At 42.4% G+C, this 17,836-nt stretch overlaps 1 protein-coding gene across 1 annotated transcript; it reads right to left on the bottom strand.

Annotated features, from left to right (window-relative positions):
• Window positions 1-15,329: 15,329 nt before the first annotated feature.
• Window positions 15,330-16,233, bottom strand: LOC105216545 (C-type lectin 37Da-like). The gene is made up of 3 exons (XM_011191089.3): window positions 16,088-16,233; window positions 15,953-16,023; window positions 15,330-15,874 (listed from the first exon to the last, which is right to left on the bottom strand). The coding sequence occupies exons 1-3, from the start codon at window positions 16,170-16,172 to the stop codon at window positions 15,386-15,388; spliced, it is 645 nt and encodes a 214-aa protein (XP_011189391.2). The 5' UTR covers window positions 16,173-16,233; the 3' UTR covers window positions 15,330-15,385.
• Between the last annotated feature and the right edge of the window lie 1,603 nt (window positions 16,234-17,836).

The raw sequence follows: 17,836 nt of genomic DNA, 5'->3' as shown, positions 1-17,836 counted from the left end.
ATGATATGAAGTCCTTTAGTCCCTGCGGACTAGTCCGTAAGATTCCTCGAACGTCGAAATGTGGAGCATCACAATCATATAAAATCTAAAAGCTCTATCTTCAAATTGATAACTACTTAATGCCTACTACGAGTATATCAAAGACTGCGTGTGCAACGAAAGAAAGATAAATCAAATAGTTTAGAAAGCGCCACAAGCGTAAGCAGCGACAGAGCAGTCGGCATAAATTATTAGAGAGCAGCGAAACCGCATGCGCGACATGTGAATCCGGTGAAAATTTGTCGTCTGCCAACCGCACACAACTTGCATAGATTTTCATAAAATTTTCGTTGCACACACACAACAAAAACAAAACATGACAAAGGAAAGGAATCGTTTAACCGCGTTGACTCAGCGTTTGCCTCACGCTACAGATGAACTCCAGCGTGTGCATTTCTATTTTTATTTACGCGCTGCGGCAAAACGTTCATTCATCCCATGGAACAAAAATAAAAACAAAAAGGAAATAAAGAAATGATTTGCAATAACAACAGTAACATGCCACCGATTGTGGCATGCCATAGCAACTCTCAGTTTCACGCGCTAATCCAAGCAAATGAAATCAAATTTAAAATTCTCCAAGTCAAGACAGTCCAATGACCAAAATAGCGCCTCAACCGCTGGATGCTAATGGCCGTTGAGCTTCTGCAATTTGCGCGCCGCGCCAAGCCGCGTGTTAGGTTCACGTGCGGTGATTGCCCCACCCGCACACGGCCACTACGCCACTGACCAAGTGCCGACTGGTGATGCGGCCATCGTCACCATCATCACCACCGCCACCGCCACCAACACCACTGGTGTAACTGCTCCTGCCGTGACGTGCTGTGCCGCCGATATGTGTCAAGTAGATGCAGAAATGATGGAATCAATTTGCCTGTAAAGTATCACCATCACAGCCGGCGCGATTTGCCAACCGCCTCTTTCACACTGCACTTACGCATAATTACACACATTCGCTTGCTTGCTTTCTTTTCTCCACACACTGTGTCCACTGTGTGTGTTTGTTGATGTGTCGCTGGGTTCTCTGTCTTCTTGTTGCCCGGTTGAATCGCTTCCATCCAGCTTTTCAACTAATAGGAATTTCAAATGACGTTGAAGATGTGTCGCACGCAGCTACTAGTGTTAGTTGTCATTGTTGTTGTTATTGCTGGTTGTTTTTGTTGTTCACCGATTGTCGCATTATTGCGTACCACGTGCTTTCCTCAACACATCTGACAGACTTTTGTCGCCTGATGACGTCTATTCTTTGTGTTGTTTGTGTGCCTTTTACAGTTGCTGTAACTGCTCTTTCCCAAAGTTGTTGAAATATTATTATTCAGCAGTGTATACGCTTATTTTATGTAGTCTTCCGGTTGCTATTTATGACAAATTTCGTTTGCAAAATTTTGTAATGAGCGTCTTTATGCCAGAAGCTGGAGTTCCGGTTTGACAAATAATGCGGAAAAACAACTAGAATATGAAGTAGAAGCGGTTCTACAACTGCTTACGGTACTGCAACAATATACGGTAAATTTACTACACTTGTGAATCAATTAGTATTGTATAAGGTAGGAACTGAAGGGCTCCGAAATCCAAAACCATCTAGAATAATACTCTTCCAAAAAAGACGCGAGTGAAGTGGAGTTTATTCCGGACCTCAAGTCATAGAAAGCTATCTCTCAACAATCTCACAGGTAATCCGATTTCCCAAAGGTTCATTCAAAAAAATTTCCTGGTGAGATCTTCTGATCTTCTGAGATTGTTGCTCACTGCTAGAGACTTGATCGATCGACCTTCTTCCTTTTATTTCATATATTCCATTACCGGAGGAGCCTTCTCGTCGAAATGAACCAAAGACCAAAGTATAGTCGAATTACACAAACAATAGAAAAATGTGGAGATCTTGGAACTTTTTTCACCAGACTTCACCTTAGAAACTCAAATTTAAGAAATCCGAAGCAACTGATCAACAGAAGGTACATTTAGACCAGATTTAGACCATCTACTTTCTGTTGATCAGTTGCCTCGCATTTCTTTAATTTGAGTTTCTAAGCTGAAGTCTGGTGAAAAAAGTTCCAACTACGGTCTCCCACATTTTTGATTTTCATTTGGCAATATGCATAGGCCCGTTCCCACGATAGTCTGGTCTACGTAATCGGACCTACAACAACAGACTGAAAATGGTCCGGTCCAGAGATCCGCCGTTTCCATTACAGTTGGGTCTGCGTTCTCGAAACGAAGCTAAAACATCTGTTCCTAATGCAGACCCTTAATGTCCTAAGGCAATATGGATTGGAGTACAGATCTATGACAGAGATCCGCTGTTCGCATGACTGTTGGGTCTGTGTTCTCGAAACTGACCGAGATATGCATCCGGAAAGATTATCAACTTGTACAATTAAATTATCTGTTCCAAAGTTTCTACAAAAGTAGACGATAAATGGTCTAAGACAATGTGGATTGAAGTAGAGGTCGTTCTCAAGGATCAGTCGGGTTTGCGAAAGTGGAACAACTAAAACATCTGTTCCAAACAAAAACTATAGATGTTCTAAGGCAATATGGATTGGAGTACAGATCGTTGCCAGAGATCCTCCGTTCCCACGATAGTCGGGTCTGCATAAGAAGAACAACTAAATGATTCCAATGACTCTACAGCAACAGATGGAAGATGGTCTAAGATTATATGGATTGCAGTACAGATTGCTGCCAAAGATCGACCATTTCCCTTTACAATTGGGTCAGAGTTATCGGAACTGGGATGTTCATCCGAAAGGATTATCAACTATACAACTAAATGATCTGTTTCAAAGTTTCTACAAACACAGACCATAGATGGTTTAAAGCAAGTACAAATCGTTCCTAGAGATCCGTCATTCCTACGACAGTCGGGTCTTCGTAATCGGAACAGACCGGGATCTTCATGCGACCAAGGACGAAGCCTAATCTTTTTCGGATCTCGCATCAAATCATCCGTCTACTCAACGAAACTACCCGCAAACGATTACTGCAGCGCTTACAACGACTGGTTGCAGTCTCTTCCCTTTCAAAACCCAGCGATGTACTGATTCAGTGTTAATACCCAGTTCTTAACATTCGCAGTAATTGCGTGTCAAGCAATTTGCTTCATCATACTTCGATAGAATACTTGTCACACAATTCTTTCGACAATCCATGTTTATTTTATAGGTCTAACTGCCGTAGGCTCAGTGAACTGCCTTCAAGCTCAGTCGCGCTGTCCGACTGTCAGTCAGTATATCAAGCTATCGGAAGTCAGCCAACTCAACAAATCAGTAGCCCCGCCTGGTCAGCAATTGGACAGTGCGTCAGTCAGTCAAATAGTCAAGTCATGCATTTAGTACAATTGTCTTAACGCTGCGTGAACTGAACGTAGTAAGTAGGTCTGGATTTATGGAGCGCCCTTTGCATGCCACACGCCGCACTGATTGTCCTATTTCACTGACGGTTTTTTGCACATTTTGCCGCTGTCGGCAACCAAAAGCATTACAATCGATAGCTTGTTGAAGCTTTCTTTATACTTTTTGTAGACTTGTGCGCTTTCTTTTCTTTTTGTTTTCTGTTTTTGTTGTTGTAGTTGCGGCAACGGTACGGTCGGCAAATGCGTTGACTTTTGTAACCTGATACGCTCTATTACAATTTGTCTTCCTCGTTTGCGCGCGGCCGCAACATGAGTAACAGCAAATGCAGCAACAACAATTGTTGAACCGAGAATTTGCAATAAAAGCCCACTTCATGCCACAAGTCGACATCTTTCCATCTTTTTTGCATGCTGCGTCGCTTGCAACGTGCCACAACGCAGCTGTGGAACTCGAGAGCTCGAGCGTGGAGTTGCAACGCAGTCGTTTGGGTCCGACACATGATATACCAGCACGAAGTGTGTGTATATGCGTGAGTGCGCTTGCTGCATGTGGCATGTTGCACGTGTGTCTGTGTGCGTCTAATGTGCGCGCTCGTGTCTTATGTTGTTTCTTTTTCTTTTTTGTTGTGGCAACAGCATCGCATTGCGTTGCTAATAGTTGTTAGCGACCGACTGCTATTGGTGGTTTTGTTGTTGATATTGTTATTGTTGTCGTCGGCGGCATTTTAACGTTTTGTTAACATTGTCTTAAATTGTTTTCAAATTGATTTTAACGTCAAATTTTGCGTTGAGCAGCTTTAAATATACGAGGGCAGCAGTCAGCTAGCGATTGGGTATTAAAACAACAACAACAACAACGATATTTGTGGTAATAACACCAGCAAATTATTGCTAACATAGCGAAAGCGTACAACAACAACACAACTTGGCGAAAATGCATTAAACTGTTGCATGCAGCAATTTGTTGCAAGCACTGTGCCTTCGCGCTTTTGGCTGGCGGAGTGTTTTTTTTTTTGATAGAAGTCATTGTTGTTGCATGTACTTTGACTGTTGTTGTAAATTGTTATTTTTGTTGTTATTGCTAATGTTTGTTGTTGTTGTTTATTTGTTTATCTACGGTTATTGCATGGCATTTGTGGCACTATTGTTGCTGTTATGCTTGTAGGCGCACATAATTTGCTGGTTCCTTTGATTGTTATTGTTGTTGTTGTTATGGGTTGTTTGTTTATTCAGCGCATTCGGTGCGCCTCATTTCAATCGCAGCTCGCTAATAGATTTAAATTATAAGTTTCGCTTAATTTTTGCCGTTTTGTGTCTGCAGACAGTGAAATTGTTTTTGTTTTCCCTTTAATTTGCCTATTCTTCTGTAACCCCACGACTTGTCGGCTTCATTGGCAGCATTGATTTCGTTTGAACGCATTTTTGGTGGGCGGAAAAACGTTGAAAAATGTTTGGTGCTTTAGTTTTCGCAAAGAAGCCGGGAACGGCATATTGGTGGAGAGGCGGCGGTAGAGTGTCTTTTCGCTGAAGCACTGATTTCAGATGGACTTTAATGTCATGGTTATTAATCCCAAAATCTCAGTTCGAATGGCTGCAGAATGCAATGGCAGACTTCCCGGCGGATCGACAAAATTCTGGAAGTCAAAACTGCACCGGTGTCTACATTACAACAGGAACCATTTTCAAGTCGTTCAACATCGATCAGTAGCACTTGGTCTATTAAAAGTCTGGGTCCGTTTAAATAGACCTAACTAGGTGGAACCATAGTACATATTATTTGCAGCCGTCTTCATTTGAAAGACACTTCGTATGTCTCTGAAAGTGCTGCTACTTAAGAATCGGCCGTCAGTTTGGACCGCGCTCGATTGGTCCGAATGTAAAGTTTTAAATGAGATACCTTCTGTGATATCCACAGCCGTTTGAAGTCTTCGGTCATGGTTGGCACAAAGGTTGCTATAGTCGAGATTGCCGATCTGCTAGGAAGATGGACTGGCAACCGGTCTTTGTCTTGGTCTGATTTGGCTGGTCTCAATATATAGTGCAGAATGAAAGATTCCGCGAAAGATTCCGGATATCTCTAAGTTTTTTGGACCTCGATGCGTTGGAAACGGGGCATATCATTGATGATGTTTTATAAGCTGAATGAACTGTACCATACCACAACAACACATTGATATAACAATAAAATAGTGAAACGAACAAGGATGTAACCTCCAAGGAAAGCAGACTCTATAGTCCATAATATGTCTAATGCATTGTTAGCTGAAAAAGAAAGAATAAAGTGTCTTAAGCATTAGAAAGACTAATTTAAGAAGAAGAATAGATCGAAACTAAACATGAAAGTACCCATTTTTTAGTAGCATTGATATCAGTAAAGGTTCCTGGAAGTAGTGCCTTGAAATAAACTGGCTGTAACATGCAAAACTTCGGTACCAACCGTCGAAAGAGCTCTAGTCCTCATATTGATCCAATTCAAAAAATGTTGAACGCACCTCGTTTTCTCTTTTGCTGTAAAGAGTAGGACACCCGTCATGCCACCTACAGTTTGTACGCTTCAACAACTCCACCCACCAGTTACTAAAACACACACAGCCACACACGGCCCGACATGCCACACACATTAGTTCAAGTTCCAGCTACGCATTCACTTAATCATATTCAATTAATAGCAAATAGCGAAATTGTCTTCCTGGTGCGTCTATTTACGTACAATAAATACCGCAGTCATTGTTGTAGACGGCACACATGCCACACGCGGATAGTGCACAAGTGCATAGCGGACCGACACACTTGGTTGGGGCGGCATGCAACAAACGGCCATGCAACGCGCAACGACTCGCCAGCTCCACAGCCGGCACAGGTAATATAATATGACAAGTAACACACGGCCAACTACAAGAGCAACATCAACGGCCAACTGGGCAGACAGACAGACACAAAGAACACACTGCCGATGGACAACAAATTGCGAACATTAGAGCAACGTGCAACATTTGTGGTATGAGTTCATTATTTAAATGCTGTTGACCAAAAAACAAATTGACAAGACAAGTAAGAAAGCGGTGGTGGGGGCGGTGGACGCTGTGGTGTAGGTGACGAGCGCGGCGCAGCGGTCAAGCGGTTGGGGTTCGCCACAGCGCTCTGGTCAACTTTGGGTGGCAACGCGTTGGCGGCGCTTGGTTAACTAGTCAGTGTGGCGCGCAAGCGTACAACGCATGCACCGTTCACGAGCGCGGGAAGAGAAGACGCGCGCATGCGCCTATGCCTTTTGCGGTTTCGCTGCCGCAATGTGTTTTGCATGCCACCACGGCTATGACTACGTCATATATCCACTTCATCATAATAAGCTTGATCATTAGCGGCATTGTAACATCTGGGCGCCTCTTGTTCTAACCTAACCTCATTGTGTGTGCTTCATCTTCTGACACCGCCGCGCGGACTCACTGCTGCAACGCTTTGTTGCACACACATCAGCCAGGCAATGGACAGTGCAAAAGCACAAGACTAACAACAACAACAATGACTTGCGCATGCCAAACAAGCGGGCGTCGTCGGTTGGTTTGGCACATCAAAAGCGCAGCGCCGCCAACACAACGCGCCGATGGACGCGGCAGTGATTTTGCTTTGGTTCGTAGTGAAGCGGCGCGGCATGGTCAGGCGAGTGTAGATGCGGCAAGTAGTGACCGCAAGGCGAAGCGTCAACCCGCACACGACACAACGGTTCAGAGACCACGCTGCGTGATTGTTCTTGTTGTACTCCGCATTTTTTGTTGCTGCGCGTCGGCTATACGCCTTATTGTTACCACCGCATACATCTCGGGCAACAGCCAAACATCAGTCAACCGCTGGGTCAGTCCTGCCGTCCGCTGGCGTTGCATGGCAGCGCGTCCACTTGGCTGTTGCTCACTTGTTTTCTCCGTCAATGTTTTGATTTTTCTACCTTCGCGTGTGTTGCATGTTGCACATTGATGATTTTCCGCTTGTCAATAAGCGGCTCTTTAACTGACTTCGCTTTGAGTGACTGCCTATTTGCCCAGTTGGACCACTCACTGTTGCTATTGTTGTTGTTGCCATCGGTGCGCCATAATTCGCCTTCTTATTAGCGGTTCTAGCACCCAACCACTGCTAGTGTTCTTACTGTTGTTGTCGTTCGTTCGCTTGTCGCTCGTTTTCGTGTACCTGCCTTAATGATGCTTGGCTCAAGTCAATCCGGCTGATTTGCCGTGATTTATTATTAATAGCAATATCAGGCGCTGCAGCATGCACCATGCCTCATATGGCCACTTGCCACATATCGTTTGCCGCTTATTTGTTCGCAAATTGAGCACAACGCTTTTTAATGGCTGGAAAGTTGATCGGGTTGCATTGTTGATTTGATTTATCACAAGGTGCTCCAGCGAACACAACACTGTTTTATTTAGAAAGGCTCACAACTTTCTGCACTTCTATTACGTAGTAAGTGGTCTTCTGGTCTTCAATGACCACGACAAATGACAATAGCGATGGTGCCACATACCTAATTGTGAAATTGTGAAACACCAGTGTATACCGTGGACTAATATGGAAGCATCCCAGAAAGAAATCCTCTCAAAATTCGCTTTGTACCTCATTCACCGCCGTCCAAGAAGTGCGATGGACGGGACAAGGACGGAAGAAGGTGGGTCCTTGTGACATCTACTACAGCGGCCATATAAAGGAGCGCAAATTCGGTGTTGGATTTGTGGTGGGAGAGAGACTACGTCGCCGAGTCCTGGCATTCACCCCGGTGGATGAACGTCTTGCCACAATCCGCATCAAAGCGAGGTTCTTCAACATATCGCTGATTTGCGCCCACGCCCCAACGGAAGAGAAGGACGATGTGACCAAAGATGCTTTCTATGAGCGCCTAGAACGCACGCGCTGCCCCCGCCACGATGCCAAAATCGTGCTTGGCGATTTTAACGCCAGGGTGGGTAAAGAAGGTGTCTTTGGCACAACAGTCGGAAAATTCAGCCTCCATGACGAAACATCGCCAAACGGCCTGAGGCTGATCGACTTCGCTGGGGCCCGAAATATGGTTGTCTGTAGTACCAGATTCCAGCATAAAAAAATTCATCAAGCAACGTGGCTGTCCCCTGATCGAAACACGCGCAATCAAATCGATCACGTTGTGATAGACGGAAGACATGTCTCCAGTGTTTTAGACGTGCGTACGCTCCGAGGACCAAACATTGACTCGGACCATTACCTAGTAGCAGCAAAGATACGCACTCGCCTCTGTGCAGCAAAGAACGCCCGTCAACAAACACAAGAAAGGTTCGACGTCGAAAAGCTGCAATCACAACCGACAGCCGAACGATTTTCTACTCGACTTGCACTCCTGCTCTCTGAGAGCACTCATCAGCATCTCGATATAAGGGAGCTGTGGAACGGCATCTCAAACTCATTGCATACCGCTGCAGCCGAAACAATTGGTCTCCGGCAACGCCAAAAAACCAGTTGGTACGATGAGAATTGTCGTTCCGCAGTGGAGAGAAAACAGACTGCCTACCTCGCAACGTTGCGATCGACCACAACACGTTCGGGGTGGGATAGATATCGAGAACTGAAGAGGGAAGCGAGACGCATTTGCAGACGTAAAAAGAAAGAGGCCGAAATGCGTGAGTATGAAAAGCTTGAAAAGCTGGCCGACATGGGTAATGCTCGAAAATTTTATGAAAAGATGAGGCGATTAACAGAAGGTTTCAAGACCGGAGCATTATCATGTAGGGACCGAGAAGGTAATCTGGTAACGGATGTCCAGAGCACACTGGGATTATGGAGGGAACACTTCTCCGACCTGCTCAATGGCAGTGAAAGTACAACACCAGGAGATGGCGAACCCGATTCCCCAATCGATGACGATGGAATAGATGTTCCATTACCCGACCATGAAGAAATTCGAATAGCAATTACCCGCTTGAAGAACAACAAAGCGGCGGGGGCCGATGGATTACCGGCCGAGCTATTCAAATACGGCGGCGAAGAACTGATAAGGTGCATGCATCAGCTTCTTTGTAGAATATGGTCGGAAGAAAGCATGCCTGACGATTGGAATCTTAGTGTGCTCTGCCCAATCCATAAGAAGGGAGACCCCACAATCTGCGCCAACTACCGTGGTATAAGTCTCCTCAATATCGCATATAAGGTTTTGTCGAGCGTATTGTGTGAAAGACTAAAGCCCACCGTCAACGAACTGATTGGACCTTATCAGTGTGGCTTTAGACCTGGAAAATCCACAATGGACCAGATATTCACCATGCGCCAAATCTTGGAAAAGACCCGAGAGAGAAGAATCGATACTCACCATCTTTTTATCGATTTTAAAGCTGCCTTCGATAGCACGAAAAGGAGCTGCCTTTATGCCGCGATGTCTGAATTTGGTATCCCTGCAGCACTAATACGGCTATGTAAGCTGACGTTGAGCAACACCAAAAGCTCCGTCAGGATCAGGAAGGACCTCTCCGAGCCGTTCGATACCAAACGAGGCTTCAGACAGGGTGACTCACTATCGTGCGACTTCTTCAATCTATTGCTGGAAAAAATAATACGAGCTGCAGAACTAAATAGAGAGGGTACAATCTTCTACAAGAGTCTACAGCTCAGCGTATGGGTCTGGTGGTAAATGAGGACAAGACGAAATATCTCCTGTCATCAAACAAACAGTCAGCGCACTCGCGTCTTGGCTCCCACGTCACTGTTGACAGTCATAACTTTGAAGTTGTAGATAATTTCGTTTATCTGGGAACCAGCATTAACAACACCAACAATGTCAGCCTTGAAATCCAACGCAGAATCACTCTTGCCAACAGGTGCTACTTTGGACTGAGTAGGCAATTGAAAAGTAAAGTCCTCTCTCGACGAACCAAAATCAAACTCTATAAGTCGCTCATTATTCCCGTCCTGATGTATGGCGCTGAAGCGTGGACGATGACAACATCCGATGAGACGACTCTTGGGGTTTTCGAGAGAAAGGTTTTGCGCAAGATTTATGGTCCTCTAAACATTGGCAACGGCGAATACCGCAGACGATGGAACGATGAGCTGTACGATTTATACGACGACATTGACATAGTTCAGCGAATAAAAAGACAGCGGCTACGCTGGCTAGGTCATGTTGTACGGATGGAAGAAAACACTCCAGCTCTGAAAGTATTCGATGCAGTACCCGCTGGAGGAAGTCGCGGAAGAGGACGACCTCGACTCCGGTGGAAAGACCAAGTGCAAAGTGACCTGGCTTCACTTGGTGTTTCCAGTTGGCGCCAAAAAGCAAAAAGGAGGAATGAGTGGCGCGCTCTGGTGGATTCGGCTATAATCGCTTAAAGCGGTTCCTACGCCAAATATATATATATATACCTCATTCCATAGCTGGTTAAATATGAACTCCATAGGTCTTCCTCTCTCTGAAAAGTTTGAATCTCGGTAGAGTAGAGAGATAGTAACAACGACATAGAGTTTCACGAATAATCTTTCTCAACTGAGAGAGAATGTAATAATTAGAAATTACCCCTTTAAAGGGAGTAATGTCAGGACTGATTGTTTCTCGATCATGATTTCATCAGTATTCAGATTTCCAAACATATCATTTGTACTGATCTCGATCATGTTGCCTCAACTAGGTTAAAGGACGCATTGGATATGGGGAGCTTGGGAAGCATTCAAAATTGAAAAAAGGATAACAAAGCTATGATTTCCCGAGGTAGGAACACAACAATGTTAGTGTTTAGTTGATCGGCCGAAGAGAGCTAAACCCAAATCGTCGTATACTTCGGACTTCGACTCCATACATATCGGATTATAAGTACTAAAGATAAGCGACCGTCAATTCAGAAGATCTCATCGACTCAAAGGTCTTATTATCTCTCAGTCTGGACCTGGACCGGAGTCCCTTTATATGAAACGCAATTATCTAAACGCACTATGACCTTTTTATAATTTCGGGTTCTCCTATTTCTTTGCCACAACTTTTATTTTTGCCGAGCTATCGGAACTCCTGGAATTTCGCCTAACCATTTCCTATAAGTTTTGTAGATATAGAATTTTAAAGGGTGGGATTCAAGCTTGTAATATGAAATTTGTACTTTTCTTCCAAATCATACGGGATTATATGGATTTGAGAGAAGACTTATCTCGATTAAAGAAGGCTACTAACCTTGGATCCATGTCCAAAGGACCGATAAAACCTTTCTTAAATATATTTTACTATTCCAACCATATCATAAGAAACACCGCTCTAATTTACTCTCCAACAACTATATTAAATTATGTGCTCTATATTTCCACATGGATACACCAAAAACTGAAACAGATGTTGTTACATCACAAAAATTTATATTTATTCATTATTCATGAGGCGTTAACCGCCAATAACACAAACAACACGAGAACCCTTGTCGCTACTCGCAGTGACATAACCCTTCCTTATGGTCATACGAAGGGATGGACACACCCAACAAATTCCAATGATGCTTCGTAGTAAAGCAAATAAATAATCTAAACTGAATAAAATATAAAAAGTGGAATACTCGAAATAGAAACATATAAAAAATGGTCTATGAAAAAAGTGGAGTGCCTTGCTTAGAAGCAGAGACCAAGTCGAAAGGATAATGAACTCTGTGGAAAATATAAATTCCAAAGCGATTAATAAACAACAAGGCACATCGAAAAACCAACAACAACAAGCGAAGTTTACATGCCGTCAGGATAGTGGTTGAAAATAAATGAATTCATTAGGGAAAACCGAAACATATACAAAAAGTGGGCATGCAGCCGACAAATTTACAAGCGCAGTGCAATGCTTATGGCCGCACTTCAAGGGCTACACCGAACAATTTGACCAACTGTTGTACGCCGCTAGCCAAACACACGATCGACGCGCGATGCCACGCATGCCAGCAACTAAGCGCCGAGTCGCGGCTCACTACGCTGTTAGAGGACCGCTCGCTCGTACACACTTACTCGTTCGTTCGCTCGCTCACTTGTGGGCCGTGGCGTGTTAATTGCGCGCGGCTTTACCTTATCGTCCGATCAGGCACATGTACGCTAATAACCTCATCGCTGTCGGCTCGTCCGCTCCACTGACCGTTTGACTGTTGTGACCATATGGCGCTTATCCACTTTGCATTACTTGTGGCATATCCTGCGCAAGAAGATGAATCCATTTGTGCGTGCATCCATTTAATTTAATTCAAACGTTGTAGACTCACCTACGGACCCATTCACTTATCAAACACACTCGCACTCCAACACCTGATGGTCAAACGCTGGCATCGTTATCCTTCAACCTTTTTTTCGTCCTTTTCATTGCTTCACTGTCGTTCTTGTGGCGTGATCCTTGTGGAAAAATTACGGTTTCACTTTCAGTGCGCAAATCAGAACAGGTAATTTACAGGTAGTCCATTACATTGACCGTATGTTGCGCGGCAGGATAATAAATATACGAGTTCGCTTCCTTTCGCTTTTCCTGCGCCTCCAACACGAAAATTAATTGCCGTTAACGTTAATTGCTTAAATGCACCGCTTTGCCTACTTCATCAAAGTAATCATTATATAGTTGCTGTTGCTGCTGCTTCTTCTTCGCTGTATCCTTCTTCTTTGGCCGCTTGTCGTCTTTAACGATCTGTTAGTTTATATGGCGAGTTCTGACACTTCTGTGCATTTTTTACATATGTTTGGCTCCCAGTTTCTTTGCTTCGCATTCGTTATGCGTCTGTTATCCTTTTTTTGCTTGGAACATACGTTGTTTTTGTTGCTCGCAGTGGTTTATTTGTGGTTGTGCGCCTTTTGGCACATCATAAAATTGAAGGCAATCAAAATTGATTCGGTCATCTGTTATGCGCGGGCGGTTTCTGGTCGTTCGTTGGCTTGTTCGTTTCGTAAAGCGTTTACCTACTTCGTCGGTGTTGTTTTTTTTAATTGAGTAGTTCTTATACGCGCCACACTTCTGACGTCTGCCACTTTTATTGTAAGGTACCACTTGGGTTTTCTTTTACTTTCTCTCGGCGTACGATTCTTAAAACTCGACGTAAAACGGTGGTATACTCATATATAGAGTTCTCTCTCTCTTCTACTTTTATAGAAATATACTACATATATTAACTTCATGAACCTTAAGCCCTCTAATTGTATAAAATATATAGATGACAGAGAAATGTATTTGTACTTTTCTTCTATCGTACTCTGAACCCACAGTCTTCTAATCTTTTGACTAAACCCACGATGGACTGGACATGTTGTTGTTGTAGCGGCTGAATTGTAAGTGCTTGGACCGGACTCGATCACCCAAGCTTGTTAATATTTTGTTAATAACCGTCTTATATTATTCGGTCATATGACGCACCTAGGCCTTTAGGAGTCCCATTGTAAATCCAGCGGGACTAGAATGTCACTCTACACTACAATGTCCTCTTTGAAACACTCTGTAGCCTTTATGAAGTTGAACGACTCAAAAATTTTAATGTTTTCAACCTCCGAGATGGCGTCGAGAAAACCGTATCCTATACAATGCTTTGCATTCGCATAGAAGTTGTACAACAGTCTATTCTTCTTCTACTCCTACAGTAATTCATTGTTTGTTAACCCCGGTCTGTCGGCGTGTCTTCCTATCAGATAATGGACCAGTTAGCATACTTACTAGAGTTCTTATGTGTTTTTATTTCATTAATTCTAAATTTCAGTACGGCCTTTATTCCAATCAGGCCACGTTTGCCAGTTTGTTGAGCAAGTCATAGATTCTTTCCACCGGAATTCAACCTAATCTATGATATGTTTATTAATTTAGTGTCTACAAGTAGCCGATGATATTTCGTAGAATATACATATCTCTTTAATAGTGACCTCCGTCCGGAGATCCAACTGGACCACTTAAACTTTCTAAGCATTTTGCTAAAATCCAACTTATATGCTTCGCAGAATATATCTCTAATAAGAGTGATCCAGATCGACAGCTCGAGAAAGGCGCTTAGAACATAGTAATTCATAATTTTCTTCCAGATTTACAGTTATTATTTAAAGATATTATTGATTATTGAGAAATCACATTTTCATTTGTAATATTTGTTCGAGAGCTTAGTTTCCAAATCAAAATCCAAGTTAATGGGAGAAGTGTTTCACGATAGTTATCATCGGTTAATCTGGAATATTTGAACATATGTATTTCTGACTCGAAAAAAACTTTAGACAAAGGGGCATCAGTTCAGATAGAATGGCAGAAGATCCGTTATAAAGAACATAAGCACTCAACTTGTTAGTTTTTATCGATTGTCAGGAATCGTATTAAACTAAATAGCTTTATATTCTTCGAGGTCAGACTTCTCTGTTTTTAGAAAATTTGGACCAGATTTTTACACGATAATCAGGCTCTAATCTGCAAGAGACCTAGGTGCTTTTTTCATTTGGACTTTATAGAAAAATAGAAAATCTAAAATACGCTTTACCATTTTAGGGTTCGTTTCAAGTTTAATTTTCTTTCATTATTTTTTAACCGAACTAGCGTTTGTAATTAATTAAAATGCTCTCTGTTATTTTGCTCCCCCCAAACGTTCATTTACCTTGGGTCAGTTTGTTGTATCTTGTCGTAATTAATAGTTTCAGCGAAAGTAGAGGCGTTGCCTTTAGTTGCTCGCCGTCTAGCACTTGTGATCACTGCTGTGTTCTAAGCCGGACTTTTATTCTAACTTTAGTTAATTTATTAAATACGACATTTAACCCTGAAAAAGTGCATTCAGTTGAATTGATTTGCATAAATAAATACTTTTTTTCGAAATGAGTTTACTTAGAGGTTAGACTAGATTAGCTGAACGTGAAGAGGGTTTATGAAACATATGGAACTCACTGAACTCTATATTATTCGATTTTAGTATTACCCCAACTTTTGTGTATCTTTATTAAGTCCTGAAGCTTTAGATTGGTTTCGAACTTTTTAATCTCTGAATCAACCGATTTATTAAAATTTCAAACAATATTTACAACAAACTATCTTCGCCCATTAGTTTGCGTACAATTGAATATACTTGAAGCTTGTAGATAACCGTCCACTAGTTTTTTTAAAGCACAATTCGTTGTGACTCGTTCACACTGCGATTTTTCGTCCGACGTGGCAGCATTACGAGCGATATTTGACGGTGGGCGCTTTTTTTCACATATAACACGGAATTTTTTCGAACAATCAATATCGTTAAGGTGAAACCCACCACTGTATAGGACGGCTTGTACACAATCCTCCTTATCCCCCGCGTTATTCGGTTCGTTTGGAGCCCAGAATTTATAAATCATCGGGCGTCCAGTATTGAACGACATGTATTTGCCCTCCTCGGACAGATCATTGCCACTCGTCCAAGCACGCACCAAACTAAACATGCTCTTTAAATGTTCCAATAAAGCATCGCGTTCGGCTTTCGATTCAATCGTGAGCAAATCACTGTCGTACGAACGGCAAAAATGAGCAGCACCGAACCAGTCCAACTGCTCGTACAACGGGAAGACAACAAAAAAAATATATTAAAATTTTAACGGTGTTTAGTTATATGTGTATATTATTACATCGAAGTCATGAAACACCAAATAATATTTGTTGCCGACTTTAACGAAGGGATGCATATCCATATCGTTCTCTGTAAATTTGAAAATTGTAAAGTAATTACCATGAAAAAAAAATATATTTTTTTGACATCTTACCTTCTTGAACCGTAGTGCTACTTGCATTATAGGATAGGTTACTCATGAAAAGTAGAATAAATGCTATATATCGTACGAGATCCATAGTTATAATGTATTGTTTATGCTCAAGCTTCTGTGCGTCCAATTCGTGTCGCAATTAAACAACAAATGAAATTAAAGTATATTTTATAATCCATATTTATACCTATAAATAGTTCATGCGGCATTTAATTGTGGAAATTCCCACTGATAAGAGTCGTCGATCTCTTATCAACTAGTTTATTTCAAGCAGAGCATGGAGGCATCTTCTTCATTCATTGTATGTGTGCAAAGCTCAAATGTCATAATATTGATTACAATACGATTCAATTCTAATTTAAATATTCTCATTTAATAATTTTGAATGGATGAATTATTTGATGATGGAAAAATCACTAGATTATAATGTGAGTATGGGGACTAGTTCAAAGTCTAGACCGATTTCATCATTATATTAGCTATATTTTCGGTTTCGAGGACCAGTTAGAGTCAGTGAGAACCAGGGAGAAGCAGCGAGAGCCATTGATGAGAAGCAGCAGAATCATGGAAAGCCGATGAGAACCAGGAAATGTCAATGGGAGTTAGAAAAATTCAGTGAGGCCAGGATAGAGACAGATTCAGCGAGTTGGCTTAAGTGCACCAGTCAGACCCACTGAAAACCAAGGAGAGTCAGAAAGAGTCTACTCAAGGAGGACAAGGAGGAACCACAAACAGCTTGGGATAGTCGGGGAGAGCCCCTAGTAACAAAGCAGAGCCACTGTTTCAAACTCAGTTGTTTTCTCTCTTAAAGTAGAGTCGGAAAATATAAATATAGACGAGTAGAACCGTTGAGAGATAGGAAAATTCAGTGAGGTCAGGATAGAAACAGGTTCAGCGGATTGGCGTACGTGAACCAGTCGAACCCACTAAAAACCAAGGAGAGTCGGAAAGTGTTAATGGCAATCAAGTAGTACAAGGAGGAGCTACAAACAGCTTCGGATAATCGCGGAGAGCCCCTATTAACAAAGCAGAGCCACTGTCAGTCAGTTGACTTCTCTCTGACATTTCTGAGGTTATATAGTTTTAGTCAGTACGATCAATATAGTTTCAGATCCGTGTCACAACTTGGTACAAACACTTGAGCTACCATCTAAACTACTCGTAAAAGATCTATATGTGCTCACAGCGTGCATAAACCGACCAGTTGCCACAACTTACGCGCGGCAACACCCCACAGCGCACGAATGCTTAATGAAATTAGTGCCGCTGCAGCAAAAACAAAAAACAAATAGAACTAATTAATAAATAATAGAATTTACATATGCTGAGAGCATTTAGCAATCGGCACGAGAACGATTAGTCAAGTTAAATGTTATTGTGCAACTGACTAACTTAAATAAATGTATTTTATGTGCCAATGTGACACATTCGGAACAACTGGATGGCAGGGTGAGGCAAGCAGGCGGAGTAAAAATCGTAAATAAATGACTTGTAACTCATTTGATGCGGTCTTGTAGTGGGTAATAAGCATTAAGTATGACTTGCAGCGCGCTTTGCAGAATTAAGCTAGAAATTATTGTTGAGGCGAAAAGAAAACACCTACGCGAGTGGCTAATTTGCATGCGAGCGCAGCAATAAACACAATGAAGCGGGCGGATATGTTGATGCGGCACGCTGAAAAATATAAGAAAAAATATATATTTATATTGCGGTATATGCATAAATATGTAAAGAACATATGTAGAGTTC

Source organism: Zeugodacus cucurbitae, chromosome 3 (assembly GCF_028554725.1).
Source record: "Zeugodacus cucurbitae isolate PBARC_wt_2022May chromosome 3, idZeuCucr1.2, whole genome shotgun sequence".
NCBI classification, from domain to species: domain Eukaryota; kingdom Metazoa; phylum Arthropoda; class Insecta; order Diptera; family Tephritidae; genus Zeugodacus; species Zeugodacus cucurbitae.
The sequence above is the reverse complement of the archived record's forward strand: the minus strand, read 5'-3'. Positions and strand labels throughout refer to the sequence as shown.